Source organism: Pangasianodon hypophthalmus, chromosome 10 (genome assembly GCF_027358585.1).
Source record: "Pangasianodon hypophthalmus isolate fPanHyp1 chromosome 10, fPanHyp1.pri, whole genome shotgun sequence".
Lineage (NCBI taxonomy): Eukaryota > Metazoa > Chordata > Actinopteri > Siluriformes > Pangasiidae > Pangasianodon > Pangasianodon hypophthalmus.
Genome location: NC_069719.1, coordinates 25,871,269 through 25,889,467, shown reverse-complemented (window position 1 = coordinate 25,889,467; position 18,199 = coordinate 25,871,269). Strand labels below are relative to the sequence as shown.

Here is an 18,199-nt window from a genome sequence, read left to right as displayed (position 1 = left end):
TCCCTTCCATTGAAGCGTGTGTTCAGACGACACGCCGATGGATTTGATCTAACATGGACCATCAGGTTTTACACAAACCTGTGGAGTCGTGGAGTCGGAGCTCGAGTGCACACTGTCATTAAAGCAAATAGGGGACGGAGCAAATACTAAGAAACTCTGAAATTCATGTAAATATTTCTAAGATTCCACTTTTCACAAGTTGTTGCCGATAACATCATTTGCAATGAAGACCTTTGTATTAAATTGAAAAAGAATGCCAAACAAAAGCATTGTCACTAGTCCTCTCAGACATTTGGACCCCACTGTATAATTAGTATTATTCAAAATAAGTTGATAAAAATGAAATGATTTAAATGATAAATAACTATTTGACCATACTAAAACAAAATTAAACAGAATTTTTTATTTTCATTATATTTGGCATGCAAATTTAAATGATTGTCAACAAGGTGGGACAAGAGAAAACAGCCTACAGGAACACTAAGGTTATTCCATCCATCCATCCATCCATACATCCATTTTCTGCACTGCTTATCCTACACAGGTTCACGGAGAGCCTGGAGTCTATCCCAGGGGACTCGGGGCACAAGGTGGGGGACACCCTGGACAGGGCGCTAATCCATTGCAGGGCACAATCACACACACACACACACACACACACACACACACCCATTCACACACTACGGACAGTTTAGAGATGCCAGTCAGCCTACATCGCATGTCTTTGGACTGGGGGAGGAAACCAGAGTACTTGGAGGAAACCCCTGGGAGATCATGCGAACTCCATGGACTTAGAGAGGCGGTGGGAATCGAACCCTCAACCCTGGAGGTTATTGGTGTTTTTTTAAAAAATATTTATATTTTATATAGTCAGTGCATGCATTGTGGGACAAAAAAAGAAGGTACTGTATTAGTGAAATGTCCCTTAAGCATTTCTAATCCAAAAAACCAAAAAAATAAAAATCTGAAAAATCTTTTCACTCTGATCAGCAGTGACATGGAGGCCATTGCTTTGTTTATGAGTGAATATCTTTAGGAATATAATGACTTGATGATAAAACACTACTCTGCCATGTTATTCAGTGCGCTAGTATGCAGGGATGGACCGTAGCCATGGCGACCAATGGCGGCTTTCTATTTTGATACTATTTTACACACAGAGCTAAAGAGGGTATTTTTCCAGAGAGCAGCTTTAACCTAACACTGAGCAGTTTACTACTACTCAAAATGGCGACATTAGGAGTGTATGCGTGTGTGTGCGTGTGTGTTGTTGTTGTTTTTTTGTTTTTTTTTTTAAAGGCAAGACAAAACAAGACAAGCCGAGCGTTGTGTGTTTTTCTACCACACTTCATCGTGACTCCGGCATTAGCATGCGTAATAGCAGGGAGGGCGGGACCAACAGGAGAGGCGGGGGGGTGGAGTCCAAGCGGGGCGCATGCAGCCTCGAGATCTGATTGGCTGCCTCGGGTGTCAATCACAGCCTGGTTGCCTCGCCGACGTCTGTTCCATTTCAGCGACGGGAGCAGCCCAAAGCGGTTGTTATTTTTCACCGATGGAAATAATCACGCTTTAAACCACCATCAGTAACAACAACAACAACAACAAGAGTACAGTCTGAACCCGGTGTTGATTCTGCGCAGCAGGGAAAGAGCTCTTTGTCCTGGTAAGCGTGTATTTCGTGCGTTTTTCCATGCACTGGGTGCAGGGAATTGGTGTCCCATTGAAAAGATTGAATTAAAACCCGCATCGTGATGGAGATCGGTTTTAGGGATAAGGATCGCAATGCACTCCAGCTCGTCTAGAAGCCGGAATCGGGGTTAGATGAAGGGAAATGGTGCTTGGTAAAGGACGCTGAGATGCTTGATCCTCTAGCACAGATTGATGCGCAGCAGAAATGGCCTCATGTGTCAGACAATCGAGAAGAAAAAGGCCTCTGTCCCCGACTGCATGGCACTGAGCGACTGTTCTGGACATACAAAAGCCTTAGAAATCCAGAGAATGTCTCTTTTTTACCAGTGCAAGCCTTTTATATATATGTATATATATATATATATATATATATATATGCAGATATAAGCATATCTATGTATTATACTGCTTTGTGTGTGTGTGTGTGTGTGTGTGTGTGTGTGTGTGTGCATGCATTGTATATATGTGTGTATGTGTGATGATGATGATGATGATGGTGATGATGATGATGACAGGTTACTTGGTGTCTACATGGGAACAGGCTGTGCTCCTGAAGTGGCCTATTGAAGCACAGTACAGGACAGCTCCATCCCTACACCACTGATCCTTTCCCTTCCATCTGATTGAATGTTTTGTTGTGATTCTGTATTGTGTTGCATAATTGAAAGGCCTAGTAGTGCTGGTGCAACAGCAAAACATTGATGCATATGAATCCTTTTCCAAGCTTTTTCTTGGAAACACACTCGGAGAGAACGGTGTACTAAGCTGTAGGAGTGGGCGATACGTCAGAAATGTTGTATCGCGATTCTCGAAGGGATTTCTACGATGCACGATAAATTTATATGATATGATATGATGTGATATGATACCACGATATGTTGGTTTGCTCACCAACTGCCAGCAATGCTGTTGTGTTTCATGAAGAAAAACTATTTCATGATTTAGGTAATGATTACAAAAATGAAGGTGTTTTTTTTTTAATATTAATTTTATTATTTAACAATTTTAAAGATTAAGTATGAGATTTCAGCATCAAGTCAGCTGTCAGTTTGTAAATAAATTTATAAAAAAAACTAACATTTTTTTAAAAAAAAGATGTTATTAAAAGATTTCTTATCGCTTGTGTACCTTCAGTATGTATCTTTCATGATGAAATGTGGATATAGTGTACTGTACGTTTAAAAACGATATGAGGCACATAAAGACAAAAAAATCACACATCGTAAAAGAATTCTGTTGTGAGTTGAGATCGTTGGTCTAAGAATGAATAATGTGATGCTACTTAGTGCCAATATGATGCTGTTTAGTCCCAAAGTGACACTATTTAGTACCAACATGACGCTGTTTAGTGCCAATATGATGCTATTTAGTACCAACATGACGCTATTTAGTACCAATGTGACACTATTTAGTACCAACATGACGCTGTTTAGTGCCAATATGACTCTGTTTAGTACCAACATGACTCTGTTTAGTGCCAATATGACTCTGTTTAGTACCAATGTGACGCTATTGAGTACCAACATGACTCTGTTTAGTACCACTGTGACGCTATTTAGTACCAACATGACTGTTTAGTACCAATGTGACGCTATTTAGTACCAGTATGACGCTGTATAGTGCAAGTATGACGCTATTTAGTACCAGTATGACGCTGTATAGTACCAGTATGACGCTATTTAGTACCAGTATGACGCTGTATAGTGCCAGTATGACGCTATTTAGTACCAGTATGACGCTGTATAGTGCCAGTATGACGCTATTTAGTACCAGTATGACGCTGTATAGTACCAGTATGACGCTATTTAGTACCAGTATGACGCTGTTTAGTGCCAGTATGACGCTGTTTAGTGCCAGTATGATGCTGTTTAGTGCCAACATGACTATTTAGTATCAATATGACACTATTTAGTGCCACTGTTACCAACAAAAGACCTGGCAGTGTTCAAAATTTTGATTAAAATCTCGCCGTGTGAGCACTGCTACGACGCTCATCTAAAAAGCCACCAATAGATGGATGACATAAAATTACACAAACTTCAAGTGACAGCTAAGTATATAGTAGAGGAGATGGCAAAATGTAAACGAAAAGACAGAAAAAAGATCCTTATTACCTCAAGCTCACTTGTTTGTGTTTCTGCGAGCCTGTTTTCTGCACGAGCCCAGATCACGCTGACTGATGACGTGAGCGGAACGTAAACATTTTAATCACAGATCTATCGGTAGAGGATCTTCATTGTGTACTCTGACATGGACAACACGTTAACACACAGTCAGGCGAGATTTTGTTCTCTCTCATAATAACAGTAATAATAATAATAAGTAATACTCATAATAAGGAATAATCTTGATAGTCCGCTGAAATTAATCACAGATTAAAACCGATTTAATGCTTTAAAGGTACGCAATATACACCTTTGTAAGTAAAAGATACACAAAATACAAAGGTACCAACCGAGCGACAAGGAATGGTACAGTTTAGTACCCTTCTTTCTGAGAGTGTATAGGAGTTATAAGCAAACAAGAAAAGAAAAAGATTGTTACCATTTTTACAGCCAAATTAAAAAGTGTCTTTTTATGAGATGAAAAAGTATGTCAGAGAGCCGGTTATTTAGTCCTGTGGAGTGCAAATTAAAGTTTTGATTTACACGCTGTAATTTTGTACTTTCACTTACAAGCACAGAGAACATCTTGCACTCACATCACGGCCCGTGCCGTTATACCATACAGCGAAAGCTTTAAATTTAGCCCCTCGTTATTCCTACCTAACCTCATGAACCATAAACTATTTTTAGATTCTCATTTGAAAGAAGCACAAAATCTAGTAATACAGACACTAAATTATATCTGACATATGACAAAAGTGGGAAAAATAGAAATTCTTGTTTTTTTTTAGAAAATGGAAGTGGACCTGGAAAAACAAATTAATTCAATTGTAATAAGATTTCTGAAGTTAGATAGTTTTATTATTATTTTTTTTTTTTATCTGAAATAACCACACAGGCTTTTGTGAAGCACACTTGACAATAACCTATGTGTTTAAAATGTCTTAAATCTTTTTTGGAAAAAATCTTGAATAATACTTTTTTTGTAATTACTACTACTACTACTACTACTAATAATAATAATTTTAATGATTACATTTCAAGGTAACGTGTAGTTGTAGTGGACTAGGATGTTCAAAAATAGGTGAAATTATTGAAAAATTTCTCTTTTTTTGTAAGTGGTACTGAAAAAATAAATCCTTGTACAATAACAATTATTATCAGCAAGTTTTCGTCCACATTTCACATAAATGTTGTGTAATGTGACATCACATGTCACCTATAGTTCACATTGTGAACCATGTGTATATGGATATTTTAAAAAAATGTAGATTTTACCTCTACATTGTAAAAAGGGGGAAAAAATGTCCACATGAACGGCCTTTTCAATCTCGGAAATATCTCTGTCCATACAAAAATGTAAAAACTTTGAAAATTTGAAAAATCCAATAGGTGTTGATAGTACAGTATGTTGAAAAGCTCAGGAATAACGTTAAGAGAATGAGTATTGAGCTATAGAGAAGGCGAAATATGCGGAAAAACACCAAAAATGTACAATAACAAACACAACGATTCTCACGTGTTTTGACTAAAGATGACGTGAAACTACTACTTAAGGTTACACTTGAATACAAACTGTTCACCGAGGTCTCATGCCCAAAAATCTCTGTTCTCGGTGCGGTTTGTAGCACCAGATTCAGTAGCACTACAGCGAGTATCATATTCTGAGTGTGTAATAATAAAACAAAGCGAAATTAATCTGCAAACACGTTGTCAAATAAGAAATGACAGACCACACAGTCACAACCTGATCGTCAGCCATGATAAATGGAGTCCCAGCACATTCATAGCACACGCAAAAGCACAGCTGGCATGCGCACGTTGACGTTGTTGACGCCAGCGTTTTCAAAAACGTACGTTTTTCACGTCCATACGCGAAAACTATTTTCCGATTTCTCCGCCTTTTCCGAAAAGCTTTGTTTTCACTCACCGAAAGCGTCATTTTCTTGCGAACAGGAGACTGAAACACAGAGAAAAATAATGTTACGTCTGGACGGCGCTTAAAAATACAAACACTGCGTCTGTATTTTCATTACCGAATCATCACATTAGCATGACAGATCTTAGGATTATTATTTGGCACTGTATATACATGTAAGTGTAGATTGCAATATGATATTAATATTACAATTATCTGCTTGAATATGAATATCTTGGGTGTCGTTAATATGTTTATAACACTGTCCTATGTCACAGTGTGTAATTAGACATTAAAATCATTACAAGATATGTAGCTTTTTTTTAAACTTTGTTTAATAATCAGTGAAATGTGGCTGTTTTGCTGATAATTTTGAGCAAACCATAAATATATAACGAGATACAATCTTTGTTAATTGAAAATGTCCGAGTATATTAAGATATAATATTTTGCCATATGTGCATGAAGAATAAATATGCCCACTCTTTTATTCTCCCTCTCAGGCCTGGTTTTCAGAGGAGCCAATCGTAGATGTTCCTACTCCATCTTTAATTGAATGGAATGCAAATACTCGGCTGTGGTGCCCCAGTGCTCGCCGCGGTATGTCTAATAGACATCTGTTTGCGTTTTCTTGCTGTGTGTGTATGTGTCACTTTTCCAGCCTTCAGTGCCATCAGTGCCGCCCCGGAGTCTAAGCGACGGCGCCTTTAAGTGCAACGCTACAATAGTAGCACTGGAGTAGTAGCAAAGCCTGCTATTGTGTGCTAAATTCATAACTTGGATCTGTTCTGAAAGAACGTGACAGAGTTACGTTGTTGCCAGCCTCGCCCATGTGGTTTATTCATACAGGAACCAAAAGTAGAAGAGCGCAGCCATTTATTTGGTTTGCTAAGATGGAGGATGGACCAAGACTTCTGTTACATTTACAGTAAAAAAAAAATTCTTTAGTCTGTTTGGGAGTCTTATTGCTGTACCCGGAACACTAGATCTGTATCAGATTTTATTTTACACTCCGATCCACTGAGATAAACTGTCGTAAAGCATGCTGCCGATATGCCTGTGAGGTTCAGCATAACGTCCGGAGAGCAGGCTCTGTTATTGTGAAGCATGTCATTATTGTGGATGGATATAGTGATGCTCATTGCCAGAAATGAACTTACTAAAAGTGAATTTAATGCTTTAAACCACCAAAAGCTTTGAAAGTCTATTTACATTCCTTACTCCTGAAACGACATACAGTTCCTGTTAGCTTTACTTCAGTTACTGCATGCTATAAGATGAATAACTGAATAATAATTAATATATTTGGTAGCATCAGATAATAGAGAAAATCGCAGTAAAGGTGCCATTATTTCTGTATGAACTTTAGGCATTAGTAATGAAAATTAAAACATACAGCTTCCTGGGAAAACCCATCGGATTTATTGGGTTTTTCTGCCTATGCCATATTTTGACACCATTTAAGAAAACAAATATATTTCACAAACGTATGTAGAAATGTTAAACATATTTAAAAATTTGCCTGGACGTTCTGAAAAAATTACGTTAGGTAAATTAGGAGCCAATTTAACTACATCAAACATGGCTGTAGGTTATGAATTAAGATATATATAGTTTTAATGTTTACATTTTATTTATTATTAATTAATACATAGTGGTTGCTTTTAGACAATCAGTGTGTAGGTGTCTTTCAGCGGAATTGGAATGAAATGTTTAAATTAGATTTTCTCACTTTTTAGAGAGATTTTGAAATGCTAGAACTTTATTTTGATTGAGATACACGCAACAAAGAAACATCTTTCAGTTCAGGAAAATTGGTATCTTTCCTTAATTGTTAGCTCAGTATTTGTGTTTGCAATAGAAATAAACCACATGGGACTTCGTTTATCTAAATTATATATATATTATATAAACCCTGAAACTAGCCTAGGAGACAAATTTTTCTTCCTTTTTTTAGCCTATGCATGGTAAACAAGTTCACTGTGGTGCACACGCATTTCTAATTTGCTAGTCGGATCTGCAAATACACCTTTTTATCATCGAATTTTACAACCATTATCTGTTCCATACTTCCTGTTTTCCTCTCACAATCTTTGCAATATATCTTATAACAGAAATGGTTAGTAGCCTGTGTTTGTGGAAATTGATTAGATTTAATTTCTGATTATTTGCTTTAAAACAAGATCTTGCTTGGCATCTGCGGACTATTTAAAAAAAAAAAAAAAAAAAAAGTCACCCATGAACTTGCTTTTTCCACCTACTAGACCAATTCCAAAACTGGAACAATTTTGAATAAAAAAAAAAACATGACCCTATGTGCTGGTGTGTTGGCAAATTGTGGCAATGATGTGATAAAAATAAATTTTTATTGTGTGATAAAAATAAAAATGATCATTTAGGTCAAATTATTGCAATGTGTAGCGTTGTGTATAATCACAGCATGCTTTTTTTGTGCATAGTCATTTATACAGTAGCTCATAACATAAATTATAGTTCATGTTGCTCTCCTCCAATCAGAATCTAGATAATGGGCTGTGTACAATGTAAGGATAAAGAGGCAACCAAACTGACAGATGAGAGAGAGACGAGTGTTTCCCAGCACACTGGGTACCGCTATGGGGCCAACCCGACTCCCCAACACTACCCCAGCTTTGGGGTCACCGCCATTCCCAACTACAACAACTTCCACGCGCCCGTCAGTCAGGGGACTGTGACGGTGTTCGGAGGAGTGAACAGCTCGTCACACTCGGGAACGCTGCGCTCACGTGGTGGAACAGGTGACGTTTATTATAATCATCTTCTCACCGTAATACGCTTCTGATTTCTCAAATTGTTGATTCTGCTCACGAAGAGATACAGGTGTAATTTTCACGTCACGTAGTTGCCTGACATTTCATCATATGCATATTATCATGAATTTTTTTTTGTTGTTGTTGTTGTTGTAGAAAATTTATGCTAATAAATGCAATGTGTTATTGCCTCCTCTGAGAAGGACACACCATTCCTTCTCCTTTAAATAAAGGACCTTTATACCACAGCGCTGAAGAATTCTGAAATCTGATTGGTTAGAAGTTGTTGATTGATTTTCTATAAAGGCAGCTCGTACAATGGTGCAATCGTACAACTCAAATCCCAGGTTTGTATTAATGCGCTAGTTCTTTATTGACCGTTACAAAGAGCTGACACTGGAGACTCCTTCCATACATGTTAAATAAACATCTCCTATGGAAAACTTCACCATATCAGTGATTATATGTTTTTTGTTAAATAACAACATATGTTTATTATTAGTATTAGATTATATGGAGTATCGGCAATAGTAGTCCTTGCGAAAGAGTTACTACAGAAATGATAACGTGAGAACTAGGGCATTAACGTAGACGTTGGCTTATCTTTGAGCTGCTGTTACAGAAAATTAATCAACACCACCAATCAACAGTGCTGTGCTGTAATAATACAATAATGCACCTTTTCAATGTCATTTCTGTTTCTGTGTTTTTAATATCATGCATTCTCTCATTGACGTCTGCAGGAGTTACACTCTTTGTAGCACTTTATGATTACGAGGCAAGGACGGAAGATGATCTCAGTTTTAGGAAAGGAGAAAAATTCCAAATTCTCAACAGCACGTGAGTATAACTCCATTCCAGCAATGTGTTTTTGTCATCAAGTATTAATGTTTTTTTTTTTAATTATTATTATTATTATTATTATTCCACAATTGAAAAAAAAATGCCACGTAATACCTCTACGACAGATGTGATTTACATCTGTGGGAGGGGCAAAGGAGATAAATAGAGCCTTTTGAATTCATATTCAAGAATGAAATATGGCTTGAACAGCTTTGTTTACACCGTCTGTGTTTCAAGGTGAAATGAGAAGCCGTCGTATTTTGGTTTATGAGAGGTGAAGTTGTTGTTGTTTGAAACATGTGATGGAAATTGCCTAAAAAAATGCACATAGCCAGAGTCAATGTAAAATCCTAGCATATGATTTTATCACTACTGCTTATTTTAATAAGGAAGACTTCACATTTAGCCAGTGTAAGAATCTAATTTAGATATTCTGCTCTTGGTTTGGGCTACTAGATGAGAAATCCTGTCAGAAGGATAGCTAGCATAGATTATATGTAGCATAGACACACACCCTCAACAGAAGCAGTTTCATGTCTGCTGTCCTGCTCAGTAGATCTAAGCAGACATTCCGAGTCTCGTGACTGTGTATCATGCCATCTTTTTGATATCCAGTTTATTTATACTGTAATTTGTATTTCTATTGCTGTCCTACAGGGAAGGAGACTGGTGGGAGGCTCGCTCCCTCACTACAGGTGGAACAGGATACATACCCAGCAATTACGTGGCTCCAGTAGATTCGATCCAGGCCGAAGAGTGAGTTCAATTTGTGTGCTCTGAAAAAACCCAAACCACTTGTTCACAATATAGTGTGCTATTTTGAGAATCTGCCTTTTTTCTAGTCTAGTCAGGAATTCCACTACAGTGCATTCCACTAGCATCCAAAATGGGTACAGAATACCCATAATGCACTGTGATATGCAACCTATATAGCGAACTGAGTCTAGTTTCAGATCTGTTCTGGATAAATAGTAAAACCTGTATAGACATTTATGTCATTTCCCAAGGTAATAGTCTGTTCCATTGATTACTGCTTCATCATTAATGTGATTCGTTTCTGTACTTCTTGCAGCTGGTACTTTGGGAAACTCGGCCGTAAGGATGCAGAAAGGCAGCTGCTGTCTAATGGAAATCCTCGGGGCACTTTTCTGATCAGGGAAAGTGAAACCACTAAAGGTAACTAGCCTGCCTAAATAGTCAAAATGTATTGAATTCTGAATGGCACTGTATGTATGTAGGACTACATACTGTATATGGGTATGAATAATGGTGGTGGTGCTGGAAGATGCCTTGGGAACAAGGCTTTGGAGTCTGGCAATTACAGCAGTATGTTTCTGTACATTTTATTTGAAGGTAAGGGGTTAAAGAGTACAAAATGTTTATGGTAAGGGCCCTGGGGGGGAGACCTTGCTAATGTTTTTAGCTGTTTTCCATTTCCGCTGTCGAATCCTGCAATACCAATACCTGTGAGACATGTGCTTAGGATGCTTGTTATAGTCCTTGTGTAAAATCTATTGAAGAAGTTGTTTTTCTCTCCTCAGCCTCCACAGAAAAATGAGCAAATGCTGTTCAGGGTGTAGGCGATGTCCTCTGCAATATGCATGAATATGGACAAAATCTTTTGCTTGATCCAAATTAAGAGACAGATCCTTGAGCTGCTGTACCTTCCCTCTGTATGCTGACATTCACTGTTACTCATGAGGCCACGAATGAAGTGTCATCAGGGAAATCGATGATGTATTTCGAGCGGTGCTTTGCAGCACAGTCATGAGTCAGCAGAGTGACAGCAGCGGAATGAACACACAGCCCTGAGGGGTACCGTGTGATAAGGGGGTAGTACTGGAAGTACTGTCTATCTGGACTGGTGTAATTGTCTTGGATTTTCTGTGCGTAGGAGCGCTTTGATTCCTTGATGGCCTAGGACAGGATAGCTCATACTGTCTTGAAGACTGCCTCCTCATCTGATCTCAAGGGTTTTCAGTAGCGCATTTACATCCACGGCATACCTGGTTTGTGAAGTGACATGTTGTTTACTCCTCTACATTGGTGGAGTCACCAGATAGCAGCCATCCTGAACATGTTCCAGGTTGGCGTGCTCAAAACAGTGCCTTCAGGCTGGGTTCCCACCGGTTTCAGAACCAGTTCGGCACGTTTTTAGCAGTGGTCTGTATTACAGAATTAGCATAACAGAGACATTGTGTAGGTAGCCAAGGTGGGGGTTGGGTGCAGCCTTGTAGACAGCATACATGTTGATGTAAACAGATCCAATGTGTTCAACTGACAACTTGCAAAATCAGCCTGGTTGTGGAAGTTATCTTTGACAGTTGCTGATTTGACTCACACTTTTATCCAAGACATACAACTGGGCAGTTAAGCATTAAGGGTCTTGCGCAAGGAGACAATCATGGCAGCTTGGCAGTGCTGGGATTTGCACACACAATCTTCCGGTCGGTAGCTCAAAGCTTTAGCCACCATCACTCAGTTGAGTTCCCTTGAGTGTTTTTGGTGTTGATGGTGTTGGACGTGTCTATGGCGGAATACCTGGTACTAACATTGTTACTGATGCGTTCCTATTTTAGAATTTTAGATCACAAATTCATTTTTTAATTACTTAAGTACACATATTTACTGTCAATAAAATGGAAAATACCACCAGGCCATAAAGGAAAAAAAAATCCGAGTAGACTTTATTTCTCCTTCCTACCTAATCTTATGTCCTATTCTGTCCTCTCTCTCTCTTTCGCTTTCAGGAGCGTATTCCTTATCCATACAGGACTGGGATGACGTTAAGGGTGATCACGTGAAACACTATAAGATCCGTAAGCTTGACAATGGAGGCTACTACATCACCACCCGGGCTCAGTTTGAGACTCTGCAACAGCTTGTTCATCATTATTCTGGTAAATCAGAGTCAACTGACCAAACACAATATTTAATTATCCATGACTTAATGAATGGTGTGTGAGAAAATGAATGACTGCCAGTTTGAGACAGAGCAGCCATTATCGTCTATATCTTTCTAACAGCACACCATCGTTTTGTTTGTGTGTGTGTGTGTGTGTGCAGCGAGGGCTGCGGGGCTATGCTGTCGATTGATAGTCCCCTGCCACAAAGGCATGCCTCGCCTTGCCGATCTGTCCGTCAAAACCAAAGACGTGTGGGAAATCCCGCGAGAGTCGCTTCAGCTCATCAAGCGCTTGGGGAACGGCCAGTTCGGAGAAGTCTGGATGGGTGCGTATTAATTATTTCCGACAGGTTCAAGCCAGGCTGAGAAAGATTCATCAGTGGATAATCTCTGCTGACTGGATTAATCCAGGATTCAGGTTAATCTTTGAAGCCTGTGTCCATTTTAAATACCGTTGATGCGAATTACAGGTGATTTATTCACAGCCATTTTAATGCATTAGGCCAGAAGAGGATTTTCATCCCTGTGTGTTAGGCAGTGGGTTATTTCTCAGATTCTGCAATCTTCCCAAAAAATTGCAGGTACTTGGAACGGCACCACGAAAGTGGCAGTGAAGACCTTGAAACCAGGCACCATGTCCCCTGAGTCATTCCTGGAGGAAGCTCAGATCATGAAGAAACTGAGACATGACAAGCTAGTGCAGCTATACGCTGTCGTCTCTGAAGAGCCTATTTACATCGTCACAGAATATATGGGCAAAGGTAATAAAAAAAAAACTTACCTACAGTATTATTTATAATTACAATTATAAAATTTGCTTCAGATTTGCTTGATGGATTTGAAAGCATCTCTTCAAATTGAAAGTCAATTTACCATAAGTTTCCATATTTCTCTGGACGATATGATGCATTAGAAAAAAAAAGCAGACAACTAGTCAAAAAATAGTCTTAAAAACCCAAATTAATTGATGAGTAATCTTCCACAACAGCAACTCTGATAGTAGTTCTGGTTGCAAGGTTTATATGAATGCATTCATTCTAATATGTTATCATTTCTATAGTAACAATTTGCATGGCAGACATATCTCATTCTTCCATAAGATTTTGACAAATATATGTATTAATCATATTTTTTATTATTAAAGTATCTGATAATGGTTGATATGCTGAAGTTTTCTGTGAGGAGATCTTTATTTGGCAGTTGGAAGGAGTCTCCAGTGTCAGCTTTTATCTTATTAACTTCAAGAAAGAGAAAAAAAGTGAGGCTGGTGAGAAAATGGCCAGGTTTATAGCTGCTATAATGTAAATGATTACAGAAAAGAACTTTTTTTGCAGACGTTCCACAACATATCTATAAATGTAAAAAAAAAAAAAAAAAAAAGTATGACATCTTTCCTTAATAAATAAGAAATTGTTAGCGTTTGACAAATTGCTGAGATATAAGAGAAATGAAACACTTCCGAATCAGGCGTTATTGGAAATGAATCAACTTTTTGGGTGGTAACAATAATTCCAACCTGTTGTTGATTATTTTCCTGTAGTAGCACATCCCTGTAAGTGCTGACCATTTTACAAGTTTCCGTATCTCATGATTAAATTGTGGCTATTATATGATAGCAATGGTAATCTAAAGAACTTGTGAACATTTGTGGTTCTACGCTGTTTTTTTTTTTTTTAAAAATAAACTTGAATACATTTCTGATTGCATTCACATATGATTGACATCCCATACAATCAATTTTCAGGGAGCTTGCTGGACTTTTTAAAGGACGGTGAAGGACGGAGCCTGAAATTGCCAAACCTTGTAGACATGGCAGCTCAGGTAAGAAAATCTGTAACGTTGCTCACATTACACACGCTGAACTCTGCCTTCAGTGAAAAACGAATCAGTGATACTGAAAACCAAGCGTGTGCGGTGTCTTTCAGGTGGCTGCAGGCATGGCTTACATCGAGAGAATGAACTACATCCACAGAGATCTGAGATCGGCCAACATCCTCGTGGGCGACAGTTTAGTATGCAAGATCGCGGACTTTGGCCTGGCCAGGCTGATAGAGGATAATGAATACACAGCTAGACAAGGTGAGTGAATGGAGGAAAAGGACTTAGATAGTGTTATTACTGTATTTTTAGAAGAATTTGCCCTCCAGCAGGTGCTGGACTTTCCACAGCCAAACAACAGATGTGTTAATCCTTTGCATTAGTCTGATGTTGCCATCTGTCATCCACTTGATACATTAAGTGAAACAAGTGAAACAACGTTAGTACTTATCTCACTAGTGAACAAAGCACGGCTGTCATGGTGAGCAGAAATCACAATATTGTAGCCCAACAGAAACGTCTACAGCAAGCAGTCTCTTTTAGTTTGTTATTAGTACACATAGTACACTTAAAATAATCATATACATTTGTATGAACTACTCAATTATGTGAACTCACACACTTCAGTGACTGGTGTGGATTATTATTGGATGATAAATATTGGAAGCCTGTTAATACACAACAGTATTACAATCTGACCTTAAAAAGGTTTTAGCCTCGCTGTTTTATCTGATAATAGCAACGTTATTTTATCAAATCTGCATTATTTTTAATACTTCAAGTCAAATGCAACAACCACAACAAAATGAATGGCTGTATTAAAAGAGATAACATATAACTTATACCATGTTGCCTACTTTAGCCTACTTTAGAAAAGTGTGACATTATTATTATTATTATTACTAGTAGTAGTAGTAGTAGTAGTAATAGCAGTAGCAGTAGTATTAGTAGTAGTAGTAATAGTACTCGTAGAATAGTAGTGGGAAATTTAACAGTTTCCCTCACGGGATCAATAAAGTATATCTATCTATCTATCTATCTATCTATCTATCTATCTATCTAGAAGTAGTAGTAGTAGTAGTAATAGCAGTAGTAGTAGTAGTAGTAATACAAGGAGTAGTAGTAGTAATACTAGTGGTAGTAGTAGTAATAGGAGTAGTAGTACTAATATTAGTAATAGCAGTAGTAGTAGTAATAGGAGTAGTAATATTAGTAGTAGCAGTAGTAATAGTAGTAGCATTAACAGCAGAAATAATAGCAGTAGTAGTGGTAATAGGAGTAGTAGTAATAGTAGTAGTATTAACAGCAGTAATAGTAACAGCAGTAGTGGTAATAGGAGTAGTAGTAGTAGTAGTAACAGTAGTCGTATTAACAGCAGTAATAATAGGAGTAGTAGTAGTAATAGGAGTAGTAGTATTAGTAACAGCAGTAGTAGTAGCAGTAGTAATAGTAGTAGTATTAACAGCAGTAATAGTAGCAGTAGTAGTGGTAATAGGAGTAGTAGTAGTAGTAATAGGAGTAGTAATATTAGTAACAGTAGTAGTAGTAGTAATAGTAGTAATAGTAGTAGTAATAATAGCAGTAGTAGTGGTAATAGGAGTAGTAGTAGTAGTAACAGTAGTCGTATTAACAGCAGTAATAATAGCAGTAGTAGTGGTAATAGGAGTAGTAGTAGTATTAAGAGTAGTAATGTTAGTAACAGCAGTAATAATAGCAGTAATAATAGGAGTAGTAGTAGTAATAGGAGTAGTAATGTTAGTAACAGCAGTAGTAATAGCAGTAATAATAGGAGTAGTAGTATTACTAAGTGTACTGAGTCAGTATCAGTTGTTAGTCATTATGAGAAAACACTTTGTGTTAAGAGTGCATGTGTGTGGTGGTCTTGGAAAACCCATTGGATGTCGCTGTGGCTAAATTAAAAATCGTCTGGTCGCTAAACAGGATATTAAATTAGATTTCACCTTCATATGAGGACTTCAACATTTCACCATATTCTTGGTCATGGGCTGTAATATTACCCTCCAGCCTGAGAGTTACAATATTTAGTCTCGGCCAATCATAAACCTGCGTTCTGTTTTAGGTGCCAAGTTCCCGATTAAATGGACAGCCCCCGAAGCCGCGCTCTACGGACGGTTCACCATTAAATCAGACGTGTGGTCATTTGGAATACTGCTGACGGAGCTGGTGACCAAAGGACGTGTGCCATATCCAGGTGAGATATAAAATATTTCTATTAGTATTTCTATGCAGGACTGTGGATATGGCGTTTACGACAAAAAGGTCCGAAGAGAACTGACTCATGTACAGGACATGAGTATGTAGATAAGCCTGGAAATGAGGGTTAAAAAGCAAGAAACGTTTTTCTTTTGTGTATTTGAGTTATCTTCTGTTTTTAAATGTGTTTTGCACATATGTTCTACTATTTAAAATTAAACCCAGCTCATTACTGTGTTTTTTTTTGTTTTTTTTTTTTTTAGGGATGAATAACCGGGAGGTTTTAGAGCAGGTGGAGCGTGGATACAGGATGCCGTGCCCTCAGGACTGCCCGATCTCTCTGCACGAGCTCATGCTGCAGTGCTGGAAGCGAGATCCCGAGGAGAGACCCACGTTCGAGTACCTGCAGGCGTTTTTGGAGGACTACTTCACTGCCACGGAGCCCCAGTACCAACCAGGAGACAACCTCTAAGCCGCAAACAAACAAGAGTCTGAGAGTTAAAGCGAGTGGATTTGTGCTTTAATCTCGCAGATTATAACACAAGTCCAGTCACTTTGACTTTTAAATGCTATTAGACATTGAAAATCCACCTGGACGACTGAAAACCTCCGTAGAACTCAAGAGCCAGAGGAAAACGCATCGCTACGACACACACTGACCTGAACAACGATACGATGCACGTATGATGATTAAAGCTTCCAGATTCGTTGCCATTTCAATCCAGTATTCGACTTGTTACTCATCTTCCATTAAAAGGACGTGCCACATTAAATGTGTTCACTAAAGCCAAACCATATTTTGGGGACATCATGCGAGTGTTTGAAAAAGAATTAAGGATAACGGATGGCCTGTTTGTATGTAGTGTAAATATGATTGTGTTTACTTACCCACGTTTTAGGCTTTATTACTTTTTATAATGCTTTTTATTTTAGTTTAGTTGATTTTTTGTTCGTATCCAGTCATTGCTCAGAGAAAAAGTATGAATATCGAGGCTGAAACAAGACGACTAATTCTTGAAACAGCCTCTTTTAAAACGTCCGGGACTCTTTTGATTATTTATTCCAGTAAAGACATACCCTCTTTGTTTAACTTTGAGAAATCCTGCAGCACATAGCTAGCTTTCCTGACACTAAACATTGTGACTTTTTCACTGAAGGAAAATTGTGTATGTGCACTGGTGACTCTGCTCAGCTTTATTATTTGCTCCTGCTTTTAGCAAAAGCTCAGTGTCTCCATTTTTCTTTTGTTTGTTTCTCTTGCTAGTGCATTTTCTATTTAGTCACTTTGGATTAACGATAGAAGAAGTATGCATCGATATAGTAATCAGGCTGTGTGGGCATTATGCTTGACTATACCTGCATCTCTCTCTAGCGAAGATGATCAAATAAAATAAATGGCTAACATCATTATTGTTGTAAGAAGCATAAAAGCAAATCATTTAAATGCATTACAATGTGCTATGATTTAACATAACTAAGTAGAAAAAAATAACATTAACTCCACTGAGCTTGTCTCGCTTCTCTCTGGCCCTGATTTCTGTCCCTGATATAAAAACGATTTCAAAACGTCATGTCTGGACCGTATTTAACCTCAATCGATATGTTAAAATGTCACAGCCTGTGTCTATCAGGCAGAATTAGCAGGGCCATTTTCACCTCGTTTCCATTCCAGCTTTCACTTGAATATCTAGTGAAGGTTTTTCTATAGAATAGTGCGCACTATAGTAAGCCGTATGAACACGGACTCCGACTCCGACCTCATGATTTTCACTCGTTTCTCTCTTCTTTTTTTTTTTTTTTATTTTTTTTTTTTTTAAGTCATCCATTCGGATTAATTCATAGATATTGTGTTTTTATTTAATTGTTTTGTTTCATTTATGCACAAACATTTGTAGAATAAAGACTCATACCCAAGCCC

At 38.0% G+C, this 18,199-nt stretch overlaps 1 protein-coding gene across 1 annotated transcript; it reads left to right on the top strand.

The window, feature by feature from the left end:
* Positions 1–1,466: 1,466 nt before the first annotated feature.
* Positions 1,467–17,847, top strand: fyna (FYN proto-oncogene, Src family tyrosine kinase a). The gene is made up of 13 exons (XM_026926010.3): positions 1,467–1,663; positions 6,216–6,312; positions 8,230–8,489; positions 9,245–9,341; positions 10,002–10,100; positions 10,417–10,520; positions 12,095–12,244; positions 12,411–12,575; positions 12,831–13,010; positions 13,994–14,070; positions 14,175–14,328; positions 16,148–16,279; positions 16,545–17,847. Exons 3-13 carry the CDS (start codon positions 8,240–8,242, stop codon positions 16,751–16,753), a joined length of 1,617 nt encoding a protein of 538 aa, XP_026781811.2. The 5' UTR covers positions 1,467–1,663; positions 6,216–6,312; positions 8,230–8,239; the 3' UTR covers positions 16,754–17,847.
* Positions 17,848–18,199: the final 352 nt, after the last annotated feature.

What these genes read in the sequence shown, in the direction of transcription:
- fyna (XM_026926010.3), top strand. Translation starts at nt 8,240, where the DNA reads ATGGGCTGTGTACAATGTAAGGATAAAGAGGCAACCAAACTGACAGAT. An exon ending in GCGCTCACGTGGTGGAACAG is followed by an intron (nt 8,490 to 9,244) that starts GTGACGTTTATT and finishes TGACGTCTGCAG; the next exon opens with GAGTTACACTCTTTGTAGCA. An exon ending in CACAGAATATATGGGCAAAG is followed by an intron (nt 13,011 to 13,993) that starts GTAATAAAAAAA and finishes ATCAATTTTCAG; the next exon opens with GGAGCTTGCTGGACTTTTTA.